General features: G+C 43.7%; 1 protein-coding gene across 4 annotated transcripts in view; it reads right to left on the bottom strand.

Moving 5' to 3' along the window:
- LOC130356810 (organic solute transporter subunit alpha-like) overlaps positions 1-23,145 on the bottom strand; it is a 131,125-nt gene that overhangs the window by 50,403 nt on the left and 57,577 nt on the right. For 2 of the 4 annotated variants that reach the window (XM_056558783.1, XM_056558781.1), the window contains exon 3: positions 10,305-10,595. In XM_056558783.1, coding sequence (XP_056414758.1) covers positions 10,305-10,410 — 106 coding nt within the window. In that variant the 5' untranslated portion in view covers positions 10,411-10,595. Of the gene's footprint in view, positions 1-10,304; positions 10,805-13,416; positions 13,465-23,145 lie in introns of those variants that run through there. The other 2 variants (XM_056558784.1, XM_056558782.1) reach the window with 2 other exon arrangements.

Genomic DNA, 23,145 nt, shown 5'->3' with positions numbered 1-23,145 from the left:
TTGATGTGTTTTTACTTTTGGAAGACACCAGAATGCTTCAAAGTTCAGCAGCAATTTTCCAATTTTTCACAAAATTTTGAAGCTCGCTTTTTTTCAGGGACCAGTTCAGGTTTGAAGTGGATTTGAAGGGTCTTCATATTAGAAATACCCCATAAATTACCCCATTATAAAAACTGCACCCCCCAAAGTATTCAAAATGACATTCAGTCAGCGTTTTAACCCTTTAGGTGTTTCACAGGAATAGCAGCAAAGTGAAGGAGAAAATTCACAATCTTCATTTATTACACTCGCATGTTTTTGTAGACCCAATTTTTGAATTTTTGCAAGGGGTAAAAAGGAGAAAATTTTTACTTGTATTTGAAACCCAATTTTTCTCGAGTAAGCACATACCTCATATGTCTATGTTAATTGTTCGGCGGGCGCAGTAGAGGGCTCAGAAGGGAAGGAGCGACAAATGGTTTTTGGGGGGCATGTCACATTTAGGAAGCCCCTATGGTGCCAGAACAGCAAAAAAAAAACACATGGCATACCATTTTGGAAACTAGACCCCTCGGGGAACATAACAAGGGGTAAAGTAAACCTTAATACCCCACAGGTGATTCACGACTTTTGCATATGTAAAAAAAAAAAAAATTCCCTAAAATGCTTGGTTTCCCAAAAGTTTTACATTTTTAAAAAGGGTAATAGCAGAAAATACCCCCCAAAATTTGAAGCCCAATTTCTCCCGATTCAGAAAACACCCCATATGGGGGTGAAAAGTGCTCTGCTGGCGCACTACAGGTCTCAGAAGAGAAGGAGTCACATTTGGCTTTTTTGAAGGAAATTTTGCTCTGGGGGCATGCCGCATTTAGAAAGCCCCTATGGTGCCAGGACAGCAAAAAAAAACACATGGTATACCATTTTGGAAACTAGACCCCTTGGGGAACGTAACAAGGGGTAAAGTGAACCTTAATACCCCACAGGGGTTTCACAACTTTTGCATATGTAAAAAAAAAAAAATTTACCTAAAATGCTTGGTTTCCCAAAAAATTAACATTTTTACAAAGGGTTAAAGCAGAAAATACCCCCCAAAATTTGAAGCCCAATTTCTCCCGATTCAGAAAACGCCCCATATGGGGGGGGGGGGGGAAAGTGCTCTGCTGGCGCACTACAGGTCTCAGAAGAGAAGGAGTCACATTTGGCTTTTTGAAAGCAAATTTTGCTCTGGGGGCATGCCGCATTTAGGAAGCCCCTATGGTGCCAGAACAGCAAAAAAAAAAAACAACTCATGGCATACCATTTTGGAAACTAGACCCCTCGGGGAACGTAACAAGGGGTTAAGTGAACCTTAATACCCCACAGGTGTTTCACGAATTTTGCATATGTAAAAAAATTTTTTTTTTTTACCTAAAATGCCTCTTTTCCCAAAAATTTTACATTTTTAAAAAGGGTAAAAGCAGAAAATACCCCCCAAAATTTGTAACATAATTTCTCCCGAGTACGGCGATACCCCATATGTGGCCCTAAACTGTTGCCTTGAAACACGACAGGGCTCCAAAGTGAGAGCGCCATGCGCATTTGAGGCCTAAATTAGGGACTTGCATAGGGGTGGACATAGGGGTATTCCACGCCAGTGATTCCCAAACAGGGTGCCTCCAGCTGTTGTAAAACTCCCAGCATGCCTAGACAGTCAGTGGCTATCTGGCAATACTGTTGTTTTGCAACAGCTGGAGGCTCCGTTTTGGAAACAGTGGCGTACCAGACGTTTTTCATTTTTATTGGGGAGGGGGGCTGTGTAGGGGTATGTGTATATGTAGTGTTTTTTACTTTTTATTTTATTGTGTGTTAGTGTAGTGTAGTGTTTTTAGGGTACAGTCACACGGGCGGGGGTTCACAGTAGTTTCTCGCTGGCAGTTTGAGCTGCGGCAGAAATTTTGCCGCAGCTCAAACTTGCAGCCGGATACTTACTGTAATCCTCCGCCCATGTGAGTGTACCCTGTACGTTCACATTGGGGGGGGGGGGGGGAACATCCAGCTGTTGCAAAATTACAACTCCCAGCATGTACGGTCTATCAGTGCATGCTGGGAGTTGTAGTTTTGCAACCGCTGGAGGCTCCGTTTTGGAAACAGTGGCGTACCAGACGTTTTTCATTTTTATTGGGGAGGGGGGTTGTATAGGGGTATGTGTATACATAGTGTTTTTTTTACTTTTTATTGTGTGTTAGTGTAGTGTTTTTAGGGTACAGTCGCACGGGCGGGGGGTTCACAGTAGTTTCTCGCTGGCAGTTTGAGCTGAGGCAGAAAATTTGCCGCAGCTCAAACTTGCAGCCGGATACTTGCTGTAATCCTCCGCCCATGTGAGTGTACCCTGTACGTTCACATTGGAAGGGGGGGGGGAAGAAACATCCAGCTGTTGCAAAACTACAACTCCCAGCATGTACGGTCTATCAGTGTATGCTGGGAGTTGTAGTTTTGCAACAGCTGGAGGCACACTGGTTGTGAAACACCGAGTTTGGTAACAAACTCAGTGTTTTGCAACCAGTGTGCCTTCAGCTGTTGCAAAAGCTACAACCCACAGCATGTACGGACAGCGGAAGGGCATGCTGGGTCTTATAGTTATGCAACAGCTGGAGGCATACTACTTTGGCTGGGGATGCTGGGGACTGTAGTTATGCAACAGCTGGAGACACACTGGTTTGCTACATAACTCAGTGTGCCTTCAGCTGTTGCAAAACTACAACTCCCAGCAGTCACCGACAGCCAACGGGCATGCTGGGAGTTGTAGTTATGCAACCAGCAGATGCACTACTACAACTCCCAGCATGCACTTTAGCTGTTTGTGCAAGCTGGGAGTTGTAGTTACACAACAGCTGAAGGTACACTTTTCCATAGAAAAAATGTGCCTCCAGCTGTTAAGGGCATGCTGGGAGTTGTGGTGGTCTGCCTCCTGCTGTTGCATTACTACAGCTCCCAGCATGCCCTTTTTGCATGCTGGGAGCTGTTGCTAAGCAACAGCAGGAGGCTGTCACTCACCTCCAACGATCCTCGCCGCACAGGTCAGTCCCTCGTCGTCGCCGTTGCGGCCGTCGCTCCTGGGGCCCCGATCCCAACATTGACGCCGGGGATCGGGGTCCCCAGCACCTGGGGTGCACGTCCCGCACCCGCTCACGTCCTCCGGAAGAGGGGCGGAGCGGGTTGCGGGAGTGACACCCGCAGCAGGCGCCCTGATTGGTCGGCCGGTAATCTGGCCGACGAATAAGGGCGATCGTGAGGTGGCACCAGTGCCACCTCACCCCTGCAGGCTCTGGCTGTTCGGGGCCGTTGGAGACGGCCCCGAACAGCCTGTAATTCCGGGTCACTGGAGACCCGATTGACCCGGAATCTGCCGCAGATCGCTGAACTGAATTGTCCAGCGATCTGCGGCCATCGCCGACATGGGGGGGGCATAATGACCCCCCTGGGTGATATGCCCCGATGCCTGCTGAACGATTTCAGCAGGCATCGGGCACCGGCTCCCCTCCAGCTAGCGGCGGGGGGGGGCCGGGATTTGACAGGACGTACTCAAAAGTCCTGAGTCCTTAAGAACTCGGAAAAGGGGCCGTTTGAGTACGTCCTGCGTCCTTAAGGGGTTAAAGGATCTGCTTCTAACATCATAGTGCCAGATACCACAGGTCACCTTCAGAACTCTTGTCAAGCCCAAATCCTCAATGGATTTCAGCTGTTTTTGTGGCAAGGTGGGCACGCAAACAATATGATATATATATATATATATATATATATAAAACTTAATGAGGGAGATTTATTAAAACCTGTCGAGAGGAAAAGTTGCTGAGTTGACCATAGCAACCAATTAGATCGCTCCTTTCATTTTTGAAAAGGCCTCTGAAAGGTGAAAGAAGCGATCTGATTTGCTATGGGCAACTCAGCAACTTTTTCTCTCGACAGGTTTTGATAAATCTCCCCCAATGTGTGTGTGTGTGTGTATGTGTGTCTGTGTGTGTGTGTGTGTGTGTGTATATATGTGTGTATGTATGTGTGTGTGTGTGTATATATGTATGTGTGTGTATGTTCCAGCATCACTTCCTAATGGCTGAAGATATTAACATGAAACTTGGCACACATGTTACTTATATGTCAACAACAAACATAGAATAGGTGATTTAAACCTTACCCACCCCCATTTGCAAGAGTCAGGGTTTTGTTTAAAGCCCCATACAAGTCTATGGAAAATGTATCCATATGCATGTTTCCAGCATGACTTCTGTATGGCTGGAGATTTTTTGATAATACTTGGACACATGTTACTTATATGTCAAATAAAAATATGTATTAGTTATATTAACCCTAACCTAAACTCATATGTGAAGGTTTGGGTTTTTGTTTCAAGTCTCATGCAAGTATTTAGGACTTCTGGTACCATACTCCACTAGCTCCGCTCTGCATCTCCTGGTGAATGTGTCAGCCCAGCTTGCAAGTCACACCCTCCACGCATGCCACACCTCATCTTGCAAATACATGCCCACCCTTTAAACCACACCCCTTTTATTTTCAATTTACAACATCTTCATCATAACTCAGGGATAGGGTAAGGATTTGAGGACAGGATATGAGGACAAAAGCTTCCTCCTTTGTTGCTTTTCCTCCCCCACAAGTTTTAGGTAGGAAAAACCAGGCAGCGCCAGGTATTTAGCTAGTATGCAATATATTACACTTTTAGTATTTTCCTTAGATTGATAATGTTACAGAGGAATGAAAACATCCCAGCATTATACGTATTGTAAACTCTGAATATTGATCATATGTAATAGCTGATGACTAGCAATGAGTGAGAGTGTGAGAAAGGTTAAAGTTGAGTTGTATATGTGTCAGTCACCTTAACCCCACCAGGACCAAGGGCATACAGGTACGCCCTCGCGTCCTGAGATTTAAGGACCAAGGGCGTATCTGTACGCCCATGGGAATTCAGATTGGCGATTTGCGGCAATTCCAGGTCAATCGGGTCTCTGGTGAGACAGTCCCATTCACCCATACCCAGCAGGGTGAGGTGGCATGGGTGCCACCTCACGATCACGTGATTGATCGGTCGAAACGACCAACCAATCACTACCCTGCTGGGCGGTGATCGGTGTGGTGATCAGGGCATTGATCAGGTGCCAGTAGGGGTTTCCTACCTATGCCTGGCCTGGCGGGGGTCCCCTCACGAGCCTGTTCACCTCCTGCTGTTGCTTAACAACAACTCTCAGCATGCACAGCCAAAGGGAATGCTGGGAGTTGTAGTTTTGCAACAGCTGGAGTTCCAACTACAACTCCCAACATTCCCTTTGGTAGTCTGTGCATGCTGGGTGTTGTAGTTATGTAACAGCTGGAGGCACATTTTTTCTATGAAAAAGTGTGCATCCAGCTGATGCATAACTACAACTCCCAGCATGCACTGACAGCCGAGGGGCATGCTGGGAGTTGTAGCAGTGTTCCTCCAGCTGTTGCAAAACGACAACTCTCAACATGCCCTTCGGCTGTGAATGCATGCTGAGAGTTGCAGTTTTGCAACAGCTGAAGGCACACTGGTTGTGAAACAGAGTTTGTGTCCTAACATGCTGGGAGTTCTAGTTTTGCAACAGCTGCAGGCACACTGGTTGCAAAACACTGAGTTAAGTAACAAACTCTCAGTGTTTTGCAACCAATGTGCCTCCAGCTGTTGCATAACTACAACTGCCAGCATGTATGGTCTGTCAGTGCATGCTGGGAGTTGTAGCTTTGCAAAAGCTGAAGGTTCCCCCCCCCCCCCCATGTGAATGTACACAGGTGGAGCAAGTCATGCCCCCTCCCGTAGACATGAACAGGTGCTGCAGGGAGATTGCGGGGGGTCCCAGCAGCGGGCCCCCCGTGATCAGACATCTGATCCCCTATCCTTCTTTACTAAATCTTTACTAAATCTGAATGTGGTAAGAACTTCTTTACTAAATCTGAATGTGGTAAGAACTCTAAGGTTACAGCTTCCACTCTTCAAACTTATCATGTATCATATGTATCAGATTTTCTTGGGCTAAACGTGTGAATCGTAAGAAAGTAGGATGAATCTGTATCAATGGAGGGGCCAGAGACAGTGGGGGGGTATGTATGAAGGATTTTACCCTGTTTTTTTTACTGTGATTTGTCTAAAATTTCCTTTTATGTCACTTTTTGCGACAAACAATTGTGCCAAATTATTTAGAACAAAATCACTGATTTCACTTTGTTAGTCGTGATTTCAGTTACAATCATTCTTTGGTCTTGAATTCATTAATTGCGACTTTTCGATTTGGCGCAAGTTTAGGCGCAAATACCTTCATTTAGGCGCAAATCTACACCATGATTAAAGTGACAGAGAAAATAGCTACAACAATAGAATGTCCCAAAGTCAGATTTACTGCCTGGAATTCTGGGGTCTGCGCCTTTTGTAGGGCTACATTTGTGCCAAAATTACAAACTTGCGTACGACAATTGATAATTTTGGCGCAAATATGCTCCATTTGACACAAAAAAAACATACATAAAATCACACATTGCTACACCATTATTGATACATGTCCCCCAGTTTCTCTGTATGTACTATCAGAGCCCCGGTGCGACTGCTACCTCTGCTACATTTATAGCTACGCCCCTGCTGTCAGCTTTATTTGCTGCTAAGAGCTGCAGATAAAATTAGCTGTCAGGGGACAAAAGTCTTTTTATTTCTCAGTTAATAGTCAAGGAGGCGGGGTCAAGTGCCACAGTCTTACATACTTTCTTGCTCCCTTCCCTCACCTCTCCTTTCACCTCTTTGATTGAAATACATTGCCCTGTACATTAGTCAAGGAGGTGCTGTGAGGAGGTAAGAATGGGAGAGGAGACATACAAGGTTGTGGCACTTGAGCAGCTTGACAGTGCCTCATTGACACTTAGCTAAGAAAGAAAAAGGTGACTTTATAAATTTGGCATCCACCATCAGCTGGGAAAGGTACAGTTTACTTTTCTATCCTAATAGCTGTCCAATGGTGTCTACAGCTCTTACCTTTTTATAAGCGCAAGAATCATGATCACCCAGAATTCACCATGGTATGAAGCTTGGATTACTTAAAAAAAGCTATGTTATATTTCTCACTGCAATAAATAATTTGTTGACCGAGATCCGGTTAAAGGGAAACTGACAGCAGGGTTACCCACACTAATCTGAATATACAGGTAAATAGTGCAGGTGACTCTGTTTCTATCGCTTCTTTTTGGGTAAAAACTGGTGAAGCCCTTCAGAAGATATCCATCTTGTCGCTTATATGGTAATTTCTTCTTAAATGCATTGGAGGCGGCTGCTGCTGTATGTGCAATGCTTTTTTGCACCCGCTTTTACACCTGCTATGCAAGTCTATGGGAGGGGGCGTGACGGCAGTCACGCCCCCTCCCATAGACTTGCATAGCGGGGGGGTGACATCACACGGGGGCAGAGTCGTGACATCACGTTACTCCGGCCCCGTGGTCGCCACCCGGCTGTTTGTGAGCTGGCACCGCGGCTTGCAGTTCAAACAGATGTGTGGCGAATACAAGATTGCGGGGGTCCCCAGCGGCAGTACCCCCTCAGTGAGACATCTTATCCCCTATCCTTTGGATAGGGGATAAGATGTCTCAGGGTCGGAGTACCCCTTTAAGAAGAAATATCATACTAGCAACAAAATGAATCTCTTCTCAGTAAGAAGTATTAGGAACAGGGTCACCTGCACTATCTACCTGTATATTCAGATTAGTGTGGGTGGGGGAAATGTGCCCTTTTAATGGTTTATGAAAGTTGGACCCCCGTTACTGATTTGCCTCTTTTCTGTAACCTCAGATAAGGTAACTCCTGGCCAACAATCTGTTTGGATGCTTTCCCAACTCCCCCACAAATCCAGTACGTATGCATTACTTGTGTGCGAATGTTTATTGTAAGGGGGTTAGTCACTCCATGGCACCTCTGACAGTGCTCATTTGAGAACAAAAGGTTTATCATGTTTAAATCCAATATTTTAGATTCTGGTTTTCTGTAGAGTTAGTGGGACCTACTTTAAATAACTCAGGTAATTATATGTCAGCTTGATTTATATGCACCATATTACACACATATACACCTCTTCTTTTTCTCACCTGTTTCCTATCTTTTCATTTCAGCATTCTTCATAGTATTGAAATTGCCATGGAAAAAATCCCAATATAACTAACCCATGAATAGCTCATGTGAAAATTCTGTGGTTTGTGTTTCTATTCCTGACATAGTTACCTAGATGTAAATCAATGTTAAAAAATACATTTTATGTTTTAGGCTATATATACATTTGTGCTGGAGACTGGAGACGGCAATTCCATCAGGTTTGCGGACAGGAATATGGCTGCATGTAGTACTTGTTAGGATTCAGCAGGCTGGAGGTGGATCCTCTGTGTCAGAGAGGGATTGGCGTGGACCGTACCGGTGGACCGGTTCTAAGTTGCTACTGGTATTCACCAGAGCCCGCCGCAAAGCAGGATGGTCTTGCTGCGGCGGTAACAACCAGGTCGTATCCACCGATAACGGCTCAACCTCTCTGACTGCTGAGACAGGCGCGGTACAGAAGGACAAGGCAAGAGCAAGGTTGGACGTAGCAGAAGGTCAGGGCAGGCAGCAAGGGTCGTAGTCAGGGGCAACAGCAGAAGGTCTGGAACACAGGCTTGGGACATACACAAAACGCTTTCACTGGCACAAGGCAACAAGATTCGGCAATGCTGGGAAGGGGAAGTGAGGTTATAAAGGCGTGGAGCAGGTGGGAGCTTATTACACTGATTGGGCCAGGCACCAATTAGTGGTGCACTGGCCCTTTAAATCTCAGAGAGCTGGCGCGCGCGCCCTAGAGAGCGGAGCCACGCGCGCCAGGACGTGACAGCCGGGGACCGGGACAGGTGAGCAGATTGGGATGCGGGAGCGGGCGCATCCCGCTATGCGAATCGCATCCCCGCCGGCAGTGTCAGTGCAGCGCTCCCGGTCAGCGGGTCTGACCGGGGCGCTGCAGAGAGTAGAACGCCGCGAGCGCTCCGGGGAGGAGCAGGGACCCGGAGCGCTCGGCGTAACAGTACTTTTTTTTAACCATCCATACAAATGATAAAAACAACAATAGAAATTGGGACAGAAAATTAATGGACCCCATTCTAAGTTACTGGGGTACAGCAGTCTTAAAGGCGTACGCTGTAGCTCAGCATTTGGAACAAAATGTTCTGAATACTTAGAGCTGGTGCCGGGAGCTGGTGATGTCATAGCCCCGTCCCATCATGTTGTCACGCCCCGACCCCATCAATGCAAGTCTATGGGAGGGGGCATGACGGCCGTCACGCCCCCTCCCATAGACTTGCATTGAGAGAGCAGGGCGTGACGGCATGAGGGGCGGGGCTATGACATCACGAGCTCCTGGTGCTGGCTCTAAGCGTTTTGAACATTTTTTTCCAAACGCTGGGCAGTGGAGTACCCCTTAAAGATCCATCATACGACAGATTTTAAAGGGGTACTCCATCATACGATGGATCTTAAAGGGGTACTCCATCATACGACAGATCTTAAAGGGGTACTCCATCATACAACGGATCTTAAAGGGGTACTCCATCATACGACAGATTTTAAAGGGGTACTCCATTATACAACGGATCTTAAAGGGGTACTCCATCATACGACGGATCTTAAAGGGGTACTCCATCATACGACAGATCTTAAAGGGGTACTCCATCATATGACAGATCTTAAAGGGGTACTCCATCATACGACGGATCTTAAAGGGGTACTCCATCATACGACGGATCTTAAAGGGGTACTCCATCATATGACAGATCTTAAAGGGGGTACTCCATCATACCACGGATCTTAAAGGGGTACTCCATCATAAGAGGGATCTTAAAGGGGTACTCCATCATACCACGGATCTTAAAGGGGTAGTCAGCATTTTGGCTTTTGTTATAAACGGAGGCTTTGTTAAATACATGAACTGAGCCTTACACCAATTCCTTTGGTGTAAGGCTCAGTTTATATTTTTAACAAATTCAAATTCTTTGAGAAGGGGAAATGGGGAAACAATCTTTATAGTCTCCTTTCCTTAATATTTTCACTGGGCATTCATGTGCATTCCTATGAACTCTATTGTTGTCAACCTGTCTGAGTTACTTTTTACTTGTTTCCTTGAGGGAGCTTAGCACAATATCAGGGTCATTGGTGGGAATCACAACTACAAATCATTATCATGACATAAACAATGTATCTATTTTATACTATAATATTGTGAGTTTTATGCCTAAATCTTCATCAAAGTAGTGTAAATTGTACTTACGTTCAATAATTTCATGTGCGTATGGTGCTTGTCTGGATCTACAGATTGGGTTGAAGGGAGGTTTCGTTACATTTGGAGTGTCCATCATCCCTTGTGTTACATCCATTTTGTCCTTGACTTTCTGGAAATACTTTTTTCTCCCAGTAACTTCTTGTTCCTTGCCTTTCTTGAGCTATATATGACAGTCCAGAGTTCTCTTCAGGGAGAAGTCAGATTATAAGACAATGCTTCTCTGATTTCTCTTTGTCGCTAGAGGAAGTCAGCGTTGTTCAATAGGCAGATCTTCTAAGGCTGAAAAAATAGTTCAAAGATGTTTTTCAAACTTGGTGTGGACTTGGCTTCTGCTGCTCTAAGCTTCTTATACTCGGCTGTATAAGACTTAAGGCAAGGCAAGTTCAGCTAAACATCAACCAAAGGATATAAAAGTAGGTTGTAAATCAGTTATCCAGGTGTAATAGAGAAACTTGGGTTGTACCTGACTCACCTAACAGTACTGATATAAAATGTCCCAGATACCGTCACCAGGGGGACTCAGATTAACACTTCACTTTTACTTTTCTTCTAGTTTGATTTCTATTCGGAGTATTGAGTAAAAATGTAAATTACGAAATCCAGCTTTTTCTTCCTATGAATAATACACTGAACATGTGGTAAAGCAATGAACGGATTGAAGTCGCCACATGGTGCAGCAAGATAAGACACATATTAACCCCATAATATGAGAAATACCTTGGATCTTTATAACCAAACACATTTATGCATGTAAAGGTCAAATGGCTACCTTTATATTTTTTATGCTTTTTAGACTATTTTGGCATCTTTTTTTTTCAAGATTTTTCTTCTGTAGAGTAATTTATTTTTAACTGTTGACAGAATTAGATTTGCAATTTTTACAGAATTTGTTGGCTTTTCTATGTGTCAAATGCTTGAAAATCATGTTTAGAGAGAACTCAAATTAGATTTTTTTTTTCCTTTTATTTTTTAAATGTAAGACTATGTTCATGTCAGTGTTGTGGAGCTCCGTTACATCAGCTGATAACAGAGTTTGGAAGAAGGTGACTGAGGGCATAAACGGAACCCGACAGGTCCTATTCACTTTGAATGTGGTCCTTCAGTGTTCCATTGGATGCCTGTTATTTTACATGATTTTAGTGGAGAAAAAAAACTCACATGCTGTTTCGAACTCTGATGTGAACATACGTTAAAGAGGTTATCCAGGAAAAAACTTTTTATATATCAACTGGCTCCAGAAAGTTAAACAGATTTGTAAATTATTTCTATTAAAAAATCTTAATCTTTTCAGTACTTATGAGCTTCTGAAGTTAAGGTTGTTCTTTTCTGTCTAAGTGCTCTCTGATGACACGTGTCTCGGGAACCGCCCAGTTTAGAAGAGGTTTGCTATGGGGATTTGCTTCTAAACTGGGCGGTTCCCCAGACATGTGTCATCAGAGAGCACTTAGACAGAAAAGAACAACCTTAACTTCAGAAGCTCATAAGTACTGAAAGGATTAAGATTTTTTAATAGAAGTAATTTACAAATCTGTTTAACTTTCTGGAGCCAGTTGATATATATAAAAAAGTTTTTTCCTGGATAACCCCTTTAACCCCTTAAGGACCAAGGATGTACCGGTACTTCCTTGGTCCTGCTCCTGTGATATAACGCGGGGTTACACGGTAACCCCGCATCATATCATGGCTGGCCCGGTGTCATAAGGAAGCCGGGACCCGCCGCTAATAGCGCGCAGTGCGCTCAGAGCTGAGCCACGCAGCTAAAAGTGAAAGTAAAAACTGCCGGTTAGCTCAGTGGGCTGTTCGGGATAGCCGTGGCGAAATCGCAGCATCCCAAACAGCTTGCAGGACAGCCAAAGGGTTCATACCTGCCTCCTCGCTGTCCGATCGCCGAATGACTGCTCAGTGCCTGAGATCCAGGCATGAGCAGTCAAGCGGCAGAATCATCGATCACTGGTTTCCTATGATAAACCAGTGATCAATGATGAAGATCAGTGTGTGCAGTGTTATAGGTCCCTATGGGAGCTTTAACATTGCAAAAAAAAGGGAAAAAAGTGAATAAAGATCATTTAACCCCTCCCCCATTAAAAGTTTGAATCACCCCCCTTTTCCCATTAAAAAAAAACACAGTTTAAATAAAAATAAACATATATGGTGATACCATATATGTATATTTTTATTTATACTGTGTTTTTTTTTTTGGTATGGTATCACTGCGTGTGGAAATGTCCGAATTATAAAAATATATTGTTAATTAAACCGCTCGGTCAATGGCGTATGCGCAAAAAAAAATTCAATCAATAATTCGATCAATAAGTCCTATCAATGCAAAAATGGTACCGTTAAAAACTTCAGATCACGGCGCAAAAAATGAGCCCTCATACCGCCCCATACGCGGAAAAATGAAAAAGTTATAGGGGTCAGAAGATGACAATTTTAAACATATTAACTTTCCTGCATGAAGTTATGATTTTTTCCAGAAGTGCGACAAAATCAAACCTATATAAGTAGGGTATCATTTTAACCGTATGGACCTACAGAATAAAGATAAGGTGTAATTTTTACCGAAAAATTTACTACGTAGAAACGGAAGCCCCCAAAAGTTACAAAACGGCATTTTTTTTTTTTCAATTTTGTCGCACAATGATTTTCTTTTTCCTTTTCACCGTAGATTTTTGGGCAAAATAACTGACGTCATTACAATGTAGAATTGGTGGCGCAAAAAATAAGCCATCATATGGATTTTTAGGTGCAAAATTGACAGAGTTATGATTTTTTAAAGGCAAGGAGCAAAAAATTAAAATGCAAAAATGGAAAAAACCCCGGTCCTTAAGGGGTTAAAACTGTTTTTGGGGCTTTAGATGTGGTTCATGAAAGGGTACTTGTGCTTTAATCATTTTTGTGTCAGTTCTTTATATCTGTAAATACAGAATGTGTTTTCTCATTTCAGCCATTCTCTTGGTGGATCTCACAATCTTACCTAATGTTTTTATGTCTCTGTTTTTGTACAAATGTCATAGCCGTTTAACCTATCATAGTGCAGCAAAAAACCTGAAGGAGACTTGTACACAAGGAACATACATAAGGGGAGAGTTATTAATACCTGCACAGAGGACCAGTGAAATAGTTGCCCATATAATCAGCTTGCAGCTTTTGTTTTACATAGGTCTTTTTTTTTAACCTAAAGAAGCAATCTGATTGGTTGCTATGGGCAACTGCTCCACTTTTCCTCTGCACAAGCTGTGATAAATCTCCCTCATATACACTACACATATGCTGGTCCCATGGACCAAAAGATGCATTGCATCAGTCCTACTTAAAGGATGGCTTTGCTATCAGTTTACAGGGAAGTACTTATATTATACACTCCTCAAAAAATTAAAGGGAACACTTAAACAACAGAATGTAACTCCAAGTCAATCACACTTTTGTGAAATCCCACTGTCCACTCAGGAAGCAACACTGATTGACAATCAATTTCACATGCTGTTGTGCAAATGGAACAGACAACAGGTGGAAATTATAAGCAATTAGCAAGACACCCCCAATAAAGAAGTGGTTCTGCAGGTGGTGACCACAGACCACTTCTCAGTTCCTAAGCTTCCTGGCTGACGTTTTGGTCACTTTTGAATGCTGGCGGTGCTTTCACTCTAGTGGTAGCATGAGATGGAGTCTAAAACCCCCACAAATGGCTAAGGTAGTGCAGCTCATCCAGGATGGCACATCAATGCGAGCTGTGGCAAGAAGGTTTACTGTGTCTGTCAGCGTAGTGTCCAGAGCATGGAGGCGCTACCAGGAGACAGGCCAGTACAGCAAGAGATGTGGAGGAGGCCGTAGGAGGGCAACAACTTAGCAGCAGGACCACTACCTTCGCCTTTGTGGAAGGAGGAGCAGGAGGAGCACTGCAAAATGACCTCCAGCAGGCAACAAATGTGCATGGTCAGAAACAGACTCCATGAGGGTGGTATGAGGGCCCCAAGATTGGCAAATGTGCTCTTCACAAATGAAAGCAGGTTTACACTGAGCACATGTGACAGACATGACAGAGTGGCATTTCTTTGGGGGGCCAAACAGCCCTCCATGTGCTTGCCAGAGGTAGCCTTACTGCCATTAGGTACTGAGATGAAATCCTCAGACCCCTTGTGAGACCATATGCTGGTGCGGTTGGCCCTGGGCTCCTCCTAATGCAAGACAATGGTAGACCTCATGTGGCTGGAGTGTGTCAGCAGTTCCTGCAAGAGGAAGGCATTGATGCTATGGACTGGCCCGCCTGTTCCTCAGACCTGAATCCGATTGAGCACATCTGGGACATCATGTCTCGCTCCATCCACCAATGCCACATTGCACCACAGACTGTCCACCTCATCAGGAGCATGCCCAGGCATTGTAGGGAGGTCATACGGGCACATGGAGGCCACACACACTACTGAGCCTCATTGTGACTTGTTTTAAGGACATTACATCAAAGTTGGATCAGCCTGTAGTGTGGTTTTCCATTTTGATTTTGAGTGTGACTCCATATCCAGACCTCCATGGGTTGATAAATTTTATTTCCATTGATAATTTTTGTGTGATTTTGTTGTCAGCACATTCAACTATGTAAAGACGAAAGTATTTCATATGATTAGTTCATTCATTCAGATCTAGGATGTGTTATCTTAGTGTTTGTTCCCTTTATTTTTTTAAGCAGTGTATATTGTAAATAATATATTAGGTTTGTAGTGTAGTAAACATTTTCATTTTTACAGATGTCTGCTAAGTTTTGAAGTATTACAGGCTTAGAGGGCTATTGGAGTCTTTTGAGGTACAAAGTTTTAAAGGGAATGTGTCATCAGAAAATGACCTATTGTTTCAATCATGTTTTAATCGTAAACCTATTTTTAAAGAATTTTTGATATATTTTTTTATTTTGCTATCTACATTTATAATAATCCTGAAATCATACAATTTCCATTCTGGCCACTAGGGCTAAAACTAAGCTGAGACCTCCATTTCTGTACAGATTGTTTCCCAGCAATGCTTTTCTTCACAAGAGCACAGTAAAAGGAGATAACACTGGATCCCCACCAATCACAGCAGTGATCAGCAACCCCCATCCCCAATTTATCTGAATGGGACAGTTCCTGACTTTTGCTGTCTACAGTCCATGGGTTCTGCATTAAAGCATATTACTAAATGCTGTTATAAACAGCTTAGGAAAAATGGCAGCCACCATAAAAATGTTCAAAAAATGTAATACAAAAATTACAATCAAGAAATAGAAACAGATTAGAAAAAAAAGAACTGTTTAAGTATTTATCTTTAATAAGGAAAAACAAATATCTAGGGGACATATTTCCTTTAAGTCCAACTTTAGCACCTGTCCTACAACTGCATCATGCACTCCAGCAAATATTGCTATAAAATTGTTGCCCAAGCCCACAACCATATATTTTCCACAAGCTACCTAGGGGATTTCTCCATACCTGTAACAGCCCCTCAAAATAAACCAAACAAACCTTAATTCAAAGACCCTATTAATTTTACCTGCAGTAACAGAATCCAGTGAATCATCCTTCAGTTCTTCTTCTGGACTGGGTAAATGGACACTTTATCCTGCACACCCCTATCTGCCCACCCATCATAAATCCATTTTTAGGCTCCTCCTCCGCTTTCCAACTCTGATCATCTTTTACTTTTATCTCTAAACAACATTCTAAATATTCTTTCCTTCTTAACTACATTTTCCACTTACCTCCTACTCAACCACACCTTGGTCTCCCCCAGCCCAGAGTTTATTGGACCTTGACTTTGATGTGTACATACACTTTATGTATTTATTTTTGGCACAAAAGAAGTGGAAGACTGAGATTAGAAATAGCATGCCATTTATGAACATACCAGTCCATTTTCATGCTTTCCTGCTTGATTTTTTTTCAACAATGACATTTCCTCTTACATAATAATGTGTGATGCCTAACAACAGAGCTCGAGGTGTAGTTGTGTAGTGTACTGAGCAGCTGTGCCATGTAGTTGCTACATTGCACTTGGGCATGCACAGTCATTAAGCATATTTCTACTCAATGCAAAACACCTGAAAGTTGTCAAATGTAAATGGATTATAAACATGTATAATACATTCAGTATGTATAATACATTGAGAACTATAAAGTCAGCATGCCACAGTTTTTGCTGTCTGGTTTGTACAGAGTCTGATATATCAACCGTGTTTGGGGCACTTAGGATAGAATTCAGCTGTGTTGGGGCACTAAAATGGCACTTTAATGGGACACTTCATGAATTCAATAGAGAAAAAAAAACAGACACGGTAGCACATACACATCATGCACAGTGATCCTAGGCTTCTCAGTAAAACGTATTAAACCAACAGGTTGTTAGTAATACTTGATGATTATGAAGTGCAAGCCCGCTAGCTACGTAACGGCCACCTGTAAGTGGCGGGTCCCTAACATCCCTAGCATAAAATGGTGCTGCACTGAGTGGCGACAACCACCGTTTCAACACCAGTGCCCACAGGGGGAACAACTTACTTGCAGAGCAGCCCCAATGCTGTCCGACCAGACCCCGGGCCACGCCTCCCCACGGCAATGACTGCCGCACAGCACCAACATGAACAGCCAAGGAGCATTGTGCATGTTGTAGATGTGCGACCAGTGGCGTACTAAGGGGGGGGGGCGGGGGGCGGCCCGCCCCGGGTGCCGCTCACAAGCGGGGTGCCAGGGGCGGACTGACCCACCGCAGCCGCCACCACCACCACTACTGAGGATCCGGGACACTCGTCCCAGATCCGCAGCAGACAGCGGTGCCTTCTCCTGTATGCGCGATACACGCACATAGAGGAGAAGGCGTCCCCTCTGTGTGAGCCGCATCTGCAGCTTACACAGAGGAGACGTGACCTCCGCCCCCACGCAGCACGCAGTACAGGCGCCGGTGACATCACTCATCCGGGGCCTGTACTGTGGAGGAGAGAAGACGCGGGCCCTGCAGCTGAGGAGATCGCTGCATGGGATATCAGCTGAGCATCCTTATTATTTCTTTTTCTCAACTCTGCATATACCTATGGGGGAGGGGGGGGGGTTTACTCTACATATATACCTATAGGGGAGGAGGGGGGGGTTACTCTACATATACCTATGGGGGGGTTACTCTACATATATACCTATAGGGGAGGAGGGGGGGTGTTACTCTACATATACCTATGGGGGAGGGGGGAGTCACTCTACATATATATCTATAGGGGAGGAGGGGGGTTGCTCTACATATACCTATGGGGGAGGGGGGGTTACTCTACATATATACCTATAGGGGAGGAGGGGGGGTTACTCTACATATATACCTATAGGGGAGGAGGGGGGGTTACTCTACATATACCTATGGGGGAGGGGGGTTACTCTACATATATACCTATAGGGGAGGAGGGGGGTACTCTACATATACCTATGGGGAATGGGAGGGGGGGCTACTCTACATATACTTATGGAGGAGGGGGGTTACTCTACATATATACCTATAGGGGAGGAGGGGGGGTTACTCTACATATACCTATGGGGGAGGGGGGGTTACTTTACATATATACCTATAGGGGAGGAGGGGGGTTACTCTACATATACCTATGGGGGAGGGGGGTTACTCTACATATATACCTATAGGGGAGGAGGGGGGGTTACTCTATATATACCTATGGGAAAGGGGAGGGGGGGTTACTCTACATATACCTATAGGGGAGGGGGGGTTACTCTACATATGCCTATGGGGAAGGGGAGGGGGGTTTCTCTGCATATACCTATGGGGAAGGGGAGGGGGGGTTACTCTACACATACCTATGGGGAAGGGGAGGGGGGTTACTCTACATATACATATGGGGAAGAGGGGGGGGTGTAGCTGCATATACATATGGGAAAGAGGGGGGTGTAACTGCATATACCTATGGGAAAGGGGGGGGGTGTATCTGCATATACCTATGGGAAAGGGTGTGTGTAACTGCATATACCTGTGGGGAAGAGGGGGGGGGGGGTGTAGCTGCATATACATATGGGAGAGGGGGGTGTAACTGCATATACCTATGGGAAAGGGGGGGTGTAACTGCATATACCTATGGGAAAGAGGGGGGGTGTAGCTGCATATACATATGGGAAAGAGGGGGGTGTAACTGCATATACCTATGGGAAAGGGGGGATGTAACTGCATATACCTATGGGAAAGGGGGGGGGTATCTGCATATACCTATGGGAAAGGGGGGGGGGTGTAACTGCATATACCTGTGGGGAAGGGGGGGGTGTAACTGCATATACCTATGGGAAAGAGGGGGAGAACCTGCTTATACCTATGGGAAAGAGGGGGGGGAGGTAACTCTGCCTATACCTATAGGGAAAGGGGGGGGGGGGGTAACTGCCTATACCAATGGGGAAGAGGGGGGTAACTCTGCCTATACCAATGGGGAAGAGGGGGGTAACTCTGCCTATACCAATTGGGAAGAGGGGGGGATCTGCCTATACACCTATGGGAAAAAAGGGGTTTAACTCTGCCTATACCTATGGGAAACGGGGGGAGTTTTTTTTTTTTTAACTCTGCCTATACCTACGGGGAAAGGGGGGGGGGGACTATGCTGCCTATACATAAGGAGAAAGGGGGGTTAACTCTGTTCCTATACCTATTGGGAAGGGGGTTTAACTCTGCTGCCTATACCTACAGGGAAGGGGGGCTACCTAACTTTATACCTGGATGTCTAACTACTTACCTACATACCTAGCTACCTAACTATGTACATACCTGGCCTTCATACATGGCTGCCTAACTACCTAGCTAGCCCTACCTAACTTGCCACATATCTGGCTTCCTGATCTACCTACCTAGCTACCTATTTACCTGGCTGCCTACCTACCTGCCCGTTTACTGTGCAGGACACCAAGGAGGGCATTATTACAGTTTGTGGGCCTATAGATGGAAAGATTGTGTAGAGGAGGGCACTGAATATTTGCAGAGTCTTACATGTTTTTCCTGCAGATGTTAAGAGATCCACATGGCGGTCTTATCCAGACGGAGAAGAAAAGGAAAGAGGACGCCGCTGATCAGAAAAGACGTAATTGTGAGTCCCAAAATGTAACTGCAATCACTTATATGGTATACACATCCTGTGTACAGCTAATATCTACCGCCATATGGTCCTGTATATAATCACTTATACAGATCCTTTATAGTATACTGGTCTGTGTATAGTGGTTTTATTCAGTACAGCATGGCGGTATTATCCAGTTATTGTGTGGTGGTATATATTTACTCCTTGTATACCAGTATTATTGGTCATGGAAATTTACCTATGTTAAAGTGTTTGTTATATATATATAAATTTTAGTTTACTGTGTGTGGGATTTCGGTGGAATAGGGGCGTGGCAGAAGATTGACGAGCTGCAGAGCCTAGTAGGGGCCCTTGCTTTTTTTTGGTCAGTGGGCCCTGAGTGTTGTCAGTCCGCTCCTGGGAGGGGGTGTAATTAAGGGGGGGAGGGGGTAAATAAAGGGGGGGGAGGGAGGGGGGTGTAATTAAGGGGGGGGGGTGCGGGTGGGGGGGGGGGTGCCAAACAAAGGGTCCGCCCCGGGTGCCAAATGCTCTAGGTACGCCCCTGTGTGCGACCATGACTGCTGTTCTTTTCTCTCTATTGAATTCACTTAATGGCCCACTTCAACTGTGTGTGGGTACCATCACTGTGTACATTGGGTAGGGTTGGTAGGGTTTTAGTGTCATCTACTGTTACTGTGAAGATGACACTAAAAAAAAGCCCTATTTCTGTGTAGGACCCAAAGTAAGACTTGTGCGTCTCATGTCTGGATTCTAAATTAATTTTGAAGTGTCTCATGTAATATTTGTTTTTATCCTTTTTATCTCTTTTAAACAGAAATAATGGTTAGGAGCCCCTGAACATAAGTGATTTTCTTCTTTTGGGTTTTCAATGCAATGTATTAGAAACATAGTATCAGTGGAAGTGTTTTTTACACTTCTGGTAAATAATTACATTCTGAAGCTATGAAGAAGGCAGACATATGGGTTTTGTGATGTCTGAAATGGGCTGGACCGAAATCCATTCTAGGAAGTGGTGTTAAATTTGGAAATGTTCAAAACAGGGTAGGAACAAAAAGGCAAATAATGCATAACACTTGTCCAAACATGAGGCTGCACCAAGGGATTACTTAGACTCATATAGCTAAATAATCATTTCACAATGCTAGGATATTCCCTGTAAAGCCATTATAGTACTGTCGATTATAGGTGGCCAGCGGACAGGGAAATATCTGGTATTAACAGGATGTCTCAGCATTTTTTTGTTTTCAGATGTGTTTCAGGAAAGTCTGGTTCTCTGAGGCATTTTAATTATCTATTGTACATGTGAGTAGAGTGACGATTTTGTAGGCTGATAAATAAATTGAGACAAATTCACAAAAAAAAAAATACAAATGTTTTAAAAAACTAATGGTGGTTTTAATGCAAACTACTTGCTCAACTATAGCTCTGTATTGTTAAGGAAGCATACAACATCTTTACGTGGAGGCCCGGACATGTTACCCCGTACCCATGCTGCCCTGTCAAGCAGCCTCCATCAGTGTCCCCTGGGCTCCCTTGTACTTGTTCTGCAGTGTACTGTATTATAAAATGTATTGTATCTTTAACCCCTTAAGGATCACGGGTTTTTCCATTTTTGCACTTTCGTTTTTTCCTCCTCACCTTTTAAAAATCTTAAAAGCTTATTTTTTGCACCACCAATTCTACTTTGCAGTGACATCAGTCATTTTACCCAAAAAACTACGGCAAAACGGAAAAAAAATCATTGTGCGACAAAATTGAAGAAAAAACGCCATTTTGTAACTTTGGGGGCTTCCGTTTCTACGCAGTACATTTTTTGGTAAAAATAACCACTAGTCTTTATTCTGTAGGTCCATACGATTAAAGTGATACCCTACTTATATAGGTTTGATTTTGTCGTACTTCTGGAAAAAATCATAACTACATGCAGGAAAATGTATACGTTTAAAATTATAATCTTCTGGCCCCTATAACTTTTTTATTTTCCTGTGTATGGAGCGGTATGAGGGCTAATTTTTTGCGCCATGATCTGAAGTTTTTAGCAGTACCATTTTTGTATTGATCTGACTTTTTGATCGCTTTTTATTCATTTTTTCATGATATAAAAAGTGATCAAAAATACGCTATTTTGGACTTTGGAATTTTTTTGCAAGTACGCCATTGACCCTGCGGTGTAATTTATGATATTTTTTTTATAGTTTGGACATTTACGCATATGGCGAAACCACATATGTTTATATTTATTTTTATTTACAATTTTTTTTTAAATGGGAAAAGGGGGGTGATTTGGACTTTTATTAGGGAAAGGGTTAAATCACATTTATTAACTTTTTTTTTGACACACCATAGGGGGCTATAACATTGCATACACTGATTGCCAGCACTGTTCACTGCAAAGCCATAGCTTTGCATTGATCAGTGTTATCGACAGTCGATTGCTCAAGCCGGAATCTCAGGCTTGGAGCAATCAATCGCCGATCGGACGCGCCGGAGGAAGATGAGTGACCCTCCACTCGCGTCCTAGCATTTTCACTGTGGTGGTCCCGATCAGCCCCACTTAGCAGCCGGGAAGGTTTAATTTTCATTTTAGAAGCGGCTTTCAACTTTGAACACCGCATCTAAAGGGTTAATAGCGTGCGGCACTGCGATCTCTGCCACACGCTATTAGCCCCGGGTCCCGGCTTCAGATACATGCCGGGACCGACCCGATATGACACGCGGTCACCGCGTGATTGCGCGTTATATTGCGGGAGCCGGCCACGGACGTAAATATACGTCTATGGTAGTTAAGGGGTTAAGGACCCAGCCCATTTACACCTTAAAGAGGTACTCTGAGCTGTTGCTCTGTATCCTGCATCCAGAATTGTATGCCTAATAAACCTAATAGCATTGGACACCGTGTGCTGGACTTTCCTGTTTAAAGAGGTACTCCGGTAAAAAACATTTTTTTTTAAAAGAACTGGTGCCAGAAAGTTAATCAGATTTGTAAATAACTTCTATTAAAAAATCTTAATCCTTCCAGTACTTATTAGCTGCTGAATACTACAGATGAAATTCTTTTCTTTTTTGGAACACAGTGCTCTCTGCTGACATCTCTGTCCATTTTAGGAACTGTCCAGAGCAGCATATGTTTGCTATGGGGACATTCTCCTACTCTGGACAGTTCTTACAATGGACAGAGATGTCAGCAGAGAGCACTGTGCTCGTGATTCAGCAGAGAGCTCTGTGTTCCAAAAAGAAAATAATTTCCTCAGTAGTATTCAGCAGCTAATACGTACTGCAAGATTTTTTAATAGAAGTAATTTACAAATCTGTTTAACTTTCTGGCACCAGCTGATTTAAAAAAAAAAAAAAAATTCCACCGGAGTACCCCTGTTTTTTTCGTGACATATTTTACTTTTCATTGATACTTTGATTCTTGGTGAAAAATGCAAAAATTTGATGAAAATTTTGAAAATTTAGCATTTCTTTTTTACTTTGAAACTCTCTGCTTATAAGGACAATGGACATCCCAAATATATGATATATTTATTCACATATACAATATGTCTACTTTATATTTTCATCATAAAGTTGACATGTTTTTACTTTTGGAAGACATCAGAGGGCTTCAAAGTATAGCAGCAATTTTCCAATTTTTCACAAAAATCTGAATTTTTCAGGGACCAGTTCAGTTTTGAAGTGGATTTGAAGGGCCTTCATGTTAGAAATACCCCATAAATGACCCCATTATAAAAACTGCACCCCTCAAAGTATTCA

The sequence above is a fragment of the Hyla sarda genome, chromosome 2 (genome assembly GCF_029499605.1).
Source record: "Hyla sarda isolate aHylSar1 chromosome 2, aHylSar1.hap1, whole genome shotgun sequence".
NCBI lineage: Eukaryota > Metazoa > Chordata > Amphibia > Anura > Hylidae > Hyla > Hyla sarda.
The sequence above is the reverse complement of the archived record's forward strand: the minus strand, read 5'-3'. Positions and strand labels throughout refer to the sequence as shown.